Here is a 10,675-nt window from a genome sequence, read left to right on the forward strand (position 1 = left end):
AGTGGCGCGATCTCGGCGGACTGCACCCTCCGCCTCCCAGTTTCAAGCGATTCTCCTGCTTCAACCTCCTGAGTAGCTGGGACTATGGGCGCCACCATGCCCAGCTAATTTTTGTATTTTTGGTAGAGACGAGGTTTCACCAAGTTGGCCAGGATGGTCTCGATCTCTTGACCTTGTAATCAACCCACCTTGTCCTCCCAAAGTGCTAGTATTACAGGCGTGAACCACCGCGCCCGGGTCACCTGGCTCTTTTTTAAGTGTATATTTTTTATCGCGGTAAAATAGATATAGCATAAGATTTCCCATTTTAAGCATTTTTAAGCATACAGTTCAGTGGCATTCAGTACAGTCTCATTGTCATGCAACCATCACCCCCAACCATCTCCAGAACTTTTTCACCTTTCAAAACAGAAATGGTACCATTAAACGCTAACTTGCCGCCCCCAGCCCTTGGCAGGTGCCTTTGTACTTTCTGATCCTTGTGAATTTGACTACTCTGGGCACCCCTTGGAGATAGAACCACATGTATTTGTCCTTTCATGACTGGCTTAGTTCACCCAGCATAGTGTCTTCACGTTCATCTGTATTGTAGCGTGTGTCCATCGTGTGTCACCCCATGTTTTATTTTTCCACTCATCCGTTAGACATCTGGACTATTTTGGCCTTTTGTCTGCTGTGACCATGGATGTGCAAATGTGTGTTCCAGGCGCTACTTTTCAGTTCTTCTGCGTAATGCCCAAAAGCTGAATTCTAGGTCAAACGGTAGTTCTAGGTTTAATTTTTTGAGGGACTAGCTTCTGTGCTTTTTCTCAAACCGATATATAACTGGGTAAGTTCCTAGTGCAGCTGGGAACAGCATTCCTTCCCTGGAATGCTGTATTTGTGAAGGATGCTGACCAGCCACTTCTGGAGGAACTGAGGTGACCGTGGACCAGTGCCTGCGAGGTCTCGGCCTCCTCAGAAAGAGTGGCCCGGCCTCAGCTCACAGCGTGGCAGGAAGGTCACTTGCCAGCAGCTGGGGAACTTAAGCTCTTTGAGGCACCTCAGTAAGAGAGATAAGAGACTGAATGTACAGACAGGAATGACTAGACCCCATTACCTTCAAGGACCCCCGGGAGGCCACAGGCCAGCTTATGGAGCTGGGTGCTGTCGCTAGCAACCATCCGGGAAGCCATACAGTAACTAGAATCTATGCTGTCAGCCTCACATGGCCAGGGCTGGATTGACTGGCAGCTTCCTCAAGTTTTGTCTCTGCTTGCATCCAACTTGAGACCAAGTAGAGAAGCCATTGGTGCACCTAACAGATTGAAGGCTAGCTTCCCTTGGAGCCTCTGCCGGGCAAAGGCGAATGACAACGGCTGAGTCCCTTGCTGTTGCAAGCTCTGAGAACACGCCCTTGCGTCGCCTTGGGGTGGGCTTCACTCGCACAGGCACCACAGGAGAAACCTGCTGGAATTGCTTTCTTTCTTTCTTTCTTTTTTGAGACAGAGTCAGGCTCTGTTGCCCAGGCTGGAGTGCAGTGGCGTGATCTTGGCTCACTGTAACCTCCACCTCCTGGGCTCAAGCAATTCTCCCCCAGTAGCTGGGACTACAGGCAAATGCCACCATGCCCAGCTAGTTTTTACATATATTGTAGAGACTGGGTTTCGCCAGATCGCCTAGGCTGGCCTTGAACTCCTGGGCTCAGATGATCCCCCTGCCTGGCTTCCCAAAGTGCTGTGATTACAGGCATGAGCCAGTGTGCCCGGCCAGAGCCTGGTGGTTTCTTAGGCTTCGTTTCCAGCCCTCAGAATAGCAGATTGTCGATGGTGTTCAAGGGCAATCTAAGATTCCTTCTGAAGATAGCCAGGGAGAAGCTGCTTTTGTGCCCTCGTTGCTGTTTGATACTGCATGGCCCTAAATTAGTCAAAGAAGCACAAGGAGGCTTAGTTGAATTGAACTCTCGCTGCACTGTGTAACGGTCAGGGCAGTCTCATGAGTCCTGCCCTTCTTTTGAGTTAAAGAATCCTTTGCGGCCAGCACCAGCACGGTGGCTCACACCTATAATCCCAGCACTTTGGGAGGCTGAGGGGGGCGGATCACGAGGTCAGGAGTTCAAGACCAGCCTGGCCAACATAATGAAACCCCATCTCTGCTAAAAATACAAAAATTAGCCGGGCATGGTGGTGCATGCCTATAGCCCCAGCTACTTGGGAGGCTGAAGCAGGAGAATCACTTGAACCCAGAAGGTGAAGGTTGCAGTGAGCTGAGATTGCACCACTGCACTCCAGTCTGGGTGACAGAACGAGACTCCATTTCAAAAAAACAAGAAAGGAAAAAAGAAATGCGACTGAACTTTGCCCCGTGGAAAGCGACCAGTGTCTTGTGGCTATTGGGCCCAGTTTTGCCTCAGTTTGTGAGCGCATTCCCAGTTTCCCCATTGCCTGTGCACACAGTTCGTGGACTCCTTCGAATGATTTCAACATCGCTGTTTCCCCTGTTAAAAATGAGTTGAATAAAACCTTTCACATGTGTTCATTTAAGAACAATAACAGGCTGGCACGGTGGCTCACGCCTGTAATCCCAGCACTGTGGGAGGCCGAGGGGGGCAGATCACGAGGTCGGAGTTCAAGACCAGCCTGGCCAACATAATGAAACCCCATCTCCGCTAAAAATACAAAAATTAGCTGGGCGTGGTGGTGGGCGCCTGTAATCCCAGCTAATCAGGAGGTTGGGGCCGGAGAATCGCTTGAACCTGGGAGGCGGAGGTTGCAGTGAGCCGAGATCATGCCACTGTACTCCCACCTGGGCGACAGAGTGAGACTCCGTCTCAGAAAAAGAAACAAACAAACAAAAAACCAAAAAGGAAATCACCTTCTCCAAACCCTTTATTTTTCTTTTCCTTTTTTTTTGAGATGGAGTTTTGCTCTTGTCGCCCAGCCTGTAGTGCAGTGGCACGATCTCAGCTCACTGCAACCTCCGCCTCCTGGGTTCAAGTGATTCTCCTGCCTCATCTTCCCAAGTAGCTGGATTACAGGCACGCGCCACCACACCTGGCTAATTTTTATATTTTTAGTAGAGACAGGGTTTCACCATGTTGACCAGGATGGTCTCAATTTCTTGACCTTGTGATCCGCCCGCCTCGGCCTCCCAAAGTGCTGGGATTACAGGCGTGAGCCACTGCGCCCGGCCTGCAAACCCTTTATTTTTCTGAAGACACCAAGGCCCAGAAAAGTGAAGTGTCAGGAATTCCTTCCCTGCCCCTCTCCTTTTCTGATTAATTCTTGGGCATTCTTCAGCCCTGACCCAAATGGCACTGCCCCTTCTCTGGGTCACCAGTCTAGGTCACAGTGCCTGTGTGTTCACACTCCCTGGTTGGCGCGTTCCTTGGCGCTGCACAGAGCATGCCGTGAAGTTTGGGAGGTGGATGGATTTTCCTAGAGTAGCACATGCTTGTTTTCATGGTGTCCACTGTATTTACAATGGTATATTTTTGTAAATAAGCTCCACTGGGCCAGGGACACATGGATCATTTTTGCTATTGTCCCTAGCCCTGAGTACAGTGCCTGCACTGCCAGCAAGCCCAGCACGTCTACCAGTGGGAGAATGCCACCCCAAAGCCACAGAGCGTGTCAGTGGTGGCCAGGGCATGAGTCGAGCTGGGTTGTCCTGGCTTTGGGCTGGCGTGCCCTCCTGTGCAGCGTGTGGGTGACCTCGAGGTTGCATAGTGTTTAGGAGGTGTGTGTGTGCCTGGGGAACGTAGTGACAGTCATTTGTTACTTAAGAATAAATTTAGCTGAGTGCTGTAGTGCACACCTGAAGCCCCACCTACTCAGAAGGCCGACGTGGGAGGATGGCTTGAGCCCAGGAGTTCAGGCTGAGGTGGGAGGATTGCTTGAGCCCAGGAGTTCTAAGCCAGCCTGGGCAATATAACGACACTCCATCTCTTAAAAAAAAGAAATTCAGGCCGGGCACGGTGGCTCACGCCTGTAATCCCAGCACTTTGGGAGGCTGAGGCGGGCGATCATGAGGTCAGGAGTTCGAGATCAGCCTGCCCAACATAGTGAAAGTCCATCTCTGCTAAAAATACAAAAATTAGCCAGGTGTGGTGGCGGGCGCCTGTAGTCCCAGTTACTCAGAAGGCTGAGGCGGGAGAATTGCTAGAATCGGGGAGGTGGAGGTTGCAGTGAGCTGAGACCACGCCATTGTACTCCAGCCTGGGTGACACAGTGAGACTCTGTCTCAAACAAAACAAAACAAAAACAGAAAAGAAATTCAATGAGTCAGCTCTCGCCTGTGAGTGGGACCAGGAAGGCAGGGATGATGTTGGCCCAGGAGGACTGCCCTTCAGAGATCTGGCCCTTACAAATCTTCCTCTGGGAGCACCTGTGTGCTGTGCCTGTCCCCATGTAGCCCAGGCCTCTATCTGACCGACTGCGTGGTGTTTTCAATGAGTTCCAGGACATTTGGCTTCCAGAGTGCATGGGAGGCCCACGGGCCTCAGAAGCAAAGCTGGCATCTGAGCATACTCGTGCGGGCCTGGCGCCTCCCAGCTCAGCAGCAGCGAAGCGGCCCCCTGCCCTCCCTGGGCCCCCTGGAGCCTCAGCTGTGTCTCTGAAACCAGGGCAGAAGCGCCTTCCTGGCGAGGCTGTGGTGAGGACTGGCGGGGAGGCCTGCGGAGGGGGCCTGGTGGTGCCTGCTGGGGTCCTTGTTGTCAGAGATAGTATTTGTCACCCCCGTCCGGCAGAGTCCTGGAGACTGGGGGAATGGCACATGCAGGGCTTGGCCCCTCACCCTGCTCACTGCTAGGGCCTCGAGGATCCTGGCTGTGAGCGTCCTGGCATGAGGGCAGCCTCACTGAGGTGAGGTGGGGGTATTTCCCGTTCCCCACCTGCCTGGCTGTCTTCCCACTGGCCCTTGGAAGAGAGGGGCATGAACTCCTGGCTGCCTGAGTTTCCTTCTTACTGGCAACTTTGTTTAGGGGTTGGGATGGGGGTAGGGCCGCTATTGACTGGGGAGCCTCTGTGGTTTCCAGGGAGTCTGCATCCACGCCCTCGGAGTCCCACTCACAGCTGCAATTGACTCATTGGATTTTTTCTTAAGTGACAAATGAAGCCAGAGGTTACCCGATGCAGGGCTGGTGCTCTGCCCGAAGTTGACCAGCCAGGCCTAGGAATGCCGCTCCCTGCTCCTAAAGCCCTCGGAGGCCACTGTCCAGAGGAGGCGGCCTCATGTCCCAGGGTATGGGGCCCCCAGGGTATGGGGCCCCCAGGGTCTGGGCCGCGCGGCCTCAAGGCACAGCCCAGGGGAGCTGCCCTCACTCTGTCCTCTCCCGAGGCTGCCACACCACCTCGCCCCTCTGTTATCCCATGTGATCATGGATTTGATAGAAAATGTCCCATGGGGGAGCAGGTGCGGTGGCTCACGCCTGTAATCCCAGCACTTTGGGAGGCCGAGGCAGGCGAATCACGAGGTCAGGAGACTGAGACCATCCTGGCTAACACAGTGAAACCCCGTCTCTACTAAAAACACAAAAAATTAGCCGGGCGAGGTGGCGGGCGCCTGTAGTCTCAGCTACTTGGGAGGCTGAGGCCGGAGAATGGCGTGAACTCAGGAGGCGGAGCTTGCAGTGAGCTGAGATCGCGCCACTGCACTCCAGCCTGGGCGACAGAGCAAGACTCCGTCTCAAAAAAAAATTTTTTTAAGTCCCATCGGGGTATTCATCCCAGCCCTGTCTTTAGTGGTGACAATGTAAGCTATTAGCATGCCCCACACTGGGGTTAATGGTATTGGCTGTGTATGTGACACACTGGCATGCATTAGTGGTTTTCCTCTGTGATGTGACAATGTCGGTATGGGTCAGTGGCGTTCTGCAGTGTGTGACACACCAGTCTGGATTAGTGGGTGTTCCACCATGTATGTGACACCGGTATGGGTTAGTGGTGTTCACTGTGTATATGAACACACTGGTGTGGACTTCGGCCCTGAGTGCTAGCGACACTTTGAACTGGATGGGTTGTGGGACTGCCCTGAGCATTGCAGGGTACTCAGCAGTGCCCCCACTGCTACCTGCAGTGAAAGGAGCATGCGCCCCGTAAATGTCTCCAGACAGCACCGGTTATTTCCTGGGTGTGTCCAAGTCGCCCTGGCTGAGAAGGACGGCATGAGACACAGCGTTAGAGTCTGGTGGGAGACTCGCTGCAGTGTCAGGGTGGCCGCAGTCTGTTTGTGACGTGGGCGTGTATCTGAGTCTGAAGGAAGCTGGTTTTTGTGAGCTGCCTCCCGAGCTCGGAGGTGACAGTGGGCACTTTCCCCACAGAGACCCCTGAAGTTGTTCCTTGGAGAACAAAGTGGCGAGGCACGGGGGCTGCAGACCTTGAGGCGGAAGCTAGGGTCTGGTCCACTGTGCCGTGGCCTGGGCAGTGGCCCTGGGAGGTGCTGTGGCCTCTGTGGCCTGTTTCGTGGGGTGGGCTCTCTCTTGCGCTTTGTCTCGTGTGGGTGCAGGCTCCCCTTCCTCCCCTGTGGAGCCGGCAGATGGCCCCGGAGCCAGCCCTGGTGCCTCCCTGTCTGTCATGCAGCTCAGGTCCCTTCCTATGAAATGCACGGCCACACCCAGCGAGGGTTTCTCCTGAGCTCCCCAGTGGGAGAGTGGGGTGCAGCCTGCAGCGGTGCAGGGCCCCCAGGCCTGTGTGAGCCCCAGGGTGGGGAGGTGGGTGAGGCGCCTGGCAGTGCTGCTTCCTGCCACCGCCTCTGCCTGGGCACAGGCTCTCTCCTCGGTTTGCTTTTTATTTCCTATGTATTCAGGAACCATGTGAAACTGCCAGTGCCTGGTTTTGTCCTACAAGATAGCCATTTCATTTGGTTCAACCTGATACTGTGTCTATACACACATGCACAGGCAAATACTTTTTAAAACGGGATCATTCTATTCACAGTGTTCTGTAGAAATTTGTGTTCAGTCTTTTTAAGACACCTTACTATACTGATGTGCCAACACAGAGCTTTTTTTTTTTTCTGAGACAGGGTCTCACTCTGTTGCCCAGGCTGGAGTGCAGCGGTGTGATCTCTGCTCACTGCAACCTCCACCTCCTGGGCTTAAGTGATCCTCCTGCCTCAGCCTCCTGAGTAGCTGGGCCCACAGGGTTTGCATCACCGTACCTGGCTAATTTTGTATTTCTGTAGAGATGGGGTTTCACCATGTTGGCCAGACTGGTCATTCTTTTTTTTTTTTTGAGACGGAGTCTTGCTCTGTCGCCTGGGCTGGAGTGCAGTGGCGTGATCTCGGCTCACTGCAAGCTCCGCCTCCCGGGTTTGTGTGATTCTCCTGCCTCAGCCTCCCGAGTAGCTGGGACTACAGGCGCCCGCCACCTCGCCTGGCTAGTTTTTTGTATTTTTTAGTAGAGACGGGGTTTCACCGTGTAGGCCAGGATGGTCTGGATCTCCTGACCTCGTGATCCACCCGTCTCGGCCTCCCAAAGTGCTGGGATTACAGGCTTGAGCCACTGCGCCCGGCCTTTTTTTTTTTTTTTTTTTTTTGAGACAGAGTCTCACTCTGTCACTCAGGCTGGAGTACAATGGCATGATCTCGGCTCACTGCAACCTCCGCCTCTCAAGTTCACGCCATTCTCCTGCCCTAGCCTCCCAAGCAGCTGGGACTACAGGTGTACATGCACCACCACACTCAGCTAAGTTTTGTATTTTTAGTAGAGACAGGGTTTCACCATGTTGGCCAGGATGGTCTCCATCTCTTGACCTCGTGATCCGCCTGCCTCGGCCTCCCAGAGTGCTGGGATTATAGGCATGAGCCACTGTGCCTGGCCCAGACTGGTCATTATTTTATTTTAGAGCCAGCGTCTCCCTCTATGCCTAGGCTGGAGTGCAGTGGCGCCATCCTAGCTCACTGTAGCCTTGAACTCCCGGGTGCAAGCAATCGTCATCTCAGATCAATCTTAGTCTCGAGCTGTCACCTAGGCTGGAGTGCAATGGTGCAATGTTGGCTCACTGCAACCTCCGCCTCCTGGATTCAAGCGATTCTCCAGCCTCAGCCTCCCGAGTTGCTGGGATTACAGGCGTGTACCACCACACCCAGCTTAGCTTATTTTTGTTTTTTTGTTTTTTCTTTTGTTTTGTTTTTGAGACAGAGTCTCTCTCTGTCACCCAGGCTGGAGTGCAGTGGCATGATCTCAGCTCACTGCAGCCTTTGCCTCCCGGGTTCAAGCGATTCTCCTGCCTCAGCCTCCCAAGTACCAGAGCCTATAGGTGCGTACCACCACGTCCAGCTAATTTTTTCTATTTTTAATAGAGATGGGGTTTCACCGTGTTAGCTAGGATGGTCTCTGTCTCCTGACCTCGTGATCTGCCCGCCTTGGCTTCCCAAAGTGCTGGGATTACAGCCGTGAGCCACCCGCACCCGGCCTATTTTTGTATTTTTAGTAGAGACGGGATTTCACCATGTTGACCAGGCTAGTCTTGAACTCCTGACCTCAAGTGATCCTCCCGCCTCAGCCTCCCAAAGGGATTACAGGCATGAGCTACTGCGTCTAGCCGGAAGATTTAACTTTTTAATTGTCAAATCCATTCTCTCTATATATAAACATTTTACATTTTATGATAATAAAATAATTTGTGAGCCGACAGCCCTGTTTCCCTGATGCCTGCGGTCTTCCTGGTGTGGCATAGGAGGGCTGAATTCAGGTGTGGGGTTGGCCCCAGGGCACTGAGTGCCTGGGCGAGTATCTGGAATGAGGGAAACAGCTTGGCTCCAGCCAAGAGGAAAGAAACCCAGGATGCTCTGGTCAGGCCAGGACCTAGGCTCAGCCACCATTTCTGGAGCCCAGGCCAGCTGCGTTGTCCTTCCGAGGGGTCCTGACCAGGGCTTTCCAGGAGCAGCCGCCCACTCTGTGTGCATCCTCTTCCAGGTCGCCGCTGGGACACCGTGGACCAGGAGTGAGTCAGAGCTGCTGCGCTGCCCAGGCCATGGACTGTGAGGTCAGAAGCCAGATCCCCTGCGGATGCCTTGTAGGGGGTCGGGGGTGAGGGGTAAGGGCCGGCATGTCCCCCAGCACGCCTCCCTGAGGGCTGAGGCTGAGCCCACGTGGCCCTTACCACAGCTCCGCACAGACGAACCCCGTCCAGCCCGTCACTGAAGCAGGCAAGAGCCGGGAAGTCCTCCCTATCCCTGTCCTGCACCTTCCTTGCACTCCGCTTTCGGTGCAGCCCCTCCACGCAGCGCCTGGGGCTAACTGCAAGGGCAAGGGGGCTTTTGGTTTAAGACCATTGACAGCCATAGGCTGTGGGTCCCAGCACTTTGGGAGGCTAAACAGGAGGATTCCTTGAGGCTACAGTGAGCTGTGATTGTGCCAGTGCACTGCAGCCCTGTCCAAACAAACAAGCAAGCAAACAAACACAAAAGAGATTTAAAAACAAGAAAGTGGGCATTAGATAAGCACTTCATACAATTCTCTCAACTGTAAAAGCAAGACAACAATACTTATCTAACCCATGCCATTGCTATCAGGAGCAAATAAATCAATAAAGGTCAAATAAAAGTGCTGTAAACTGTAAGGTGTTTCAGAACATTTTTAACCCACTGGATTTAAATTTCCCTTCATAGCTGGGGGAGGTGGCACATAATCCCAGTGATTTGGGAGGCAGAAGCAGGAGGATTGCTTGAGACCAGGAGTTTGATTGAGAAACCTGGGCAACATAGTAAGACCCTGTCTTTATAAAGATAAAAGCGGTGGAGTTCTGGGAGGGGAGCCCGGAGCCCCCGCGGTCATTGCCCTGCCTTCAGCAGGACGCTCCCTGAAGGATTCCTTGTCTCTCCTTCCCTTTAAATGGTCTGGGGAGAGAAAATCACAGCACACGGGTCAGGAGCCTGTCTCCACCCACTGCATCAGAGCCTTCTCCCGTCCCTCCTGCCGAGTTCTGCAGCCTCTGCAGGGCGCCCGGCACCGGGGCCTCGCGCTGTCCTGGCAGCCTCTGGGAAGGCATCTGCGAAGTCTAATGCCTTGGCGCTTAGTGACTGGCGGCCTGTGTCGCGGTTTCTGAGCATGGAGAGCACCCAGCACCCAGGAGGTTCTCAAGCTGCCCCTACTGAGTGTCCTTTCCAGAGGTGGGGATGGTGTGGATGTCACGTGGTGGCTGGAGGGCTGAGGCAGTGGCTCGAGTTTGATGTTAGTTACCTGAACAGAGGAGATTGCAGGAGCTCCCCCGGTCCTGATCCAGGCTTCTTGTCAGTGTCCAAAAGACCACTCTGTGGGTGCCACCGTCCCTTCCTACCTGCGGCTGCTGTTCCGGCTTCGTGCTCTGGAGGCCTCCGCAGGCAGAACGCCGCCGTCACAGTGCGGCGCCCTGACTCGCCGGAGGAGGCGCCTGCCCTCCCGCCGCCCCTCCCTCCGCCCCATCAGTGAGGGGGCTGGACCGTCAGTAACGGGGCTGGACGTCGCCACGCGCAGCGCTCCCCTTCCCTGCCTTCGGAGGGAGAAAGCCGGGGCAGCAGTGAGGCAGCCCGCCCGGGGCCACAGAGCTGGGGTCACAGCGAAACACTCCGAAAGATTCTTTCAAATTATAGGGTTCAGCCTTTTTTCCCATCAGAACTTTTTTTTTTTTTTGAGACGGAGTCTCACTCTGTCGCCCAGGCTAGAGTGCTGTGGCCGGACCTCAGCTCACTGCAAGCTCCGCCTCCCGAGTTTAT

General features: G+C 54.1%; 1 protein-coding gene across 1 annotated transcript in view; it reads left to right on the forward strand.

Moving 5' to 3' along the window:
- BID (BH3 interacting domain death agonist) overlaps positions 1-10,675 on the forward strand; it is a 38,184-nt gene that overhangs the window by 11,633 nt on the left and 15,876 nt on the right. The window contains exon 2 of the mRNA XM_011945647.1: positions 8,898-8,967. Within this exon, the coding sequence (XP_011801037.1) occupies positions 8,898-8,967 (70 nt within the window). The remainder of the gene's footprint in view (positions 1-8,897; positions 8,968-10,675) is intronic.

The sequence above is a fragment of the Colobus angolensis genome, unplaced genomic scaffold (assembly GCF_000951035.1).
Source record: "Colobus angolensis palliatus isolate OR3802 unplaced genomic scaffold, Cang.pa_1.0 Scaffold242, whole genome shotgun sequence".
In the NCBI taxonomy this organism is placed as follows: domain Eukaryota; kingdom Metazoa; phylum Chordata; class Mammalia; order Primates; family Cercopithecidae; genus Colobus; species Colobus angolensis.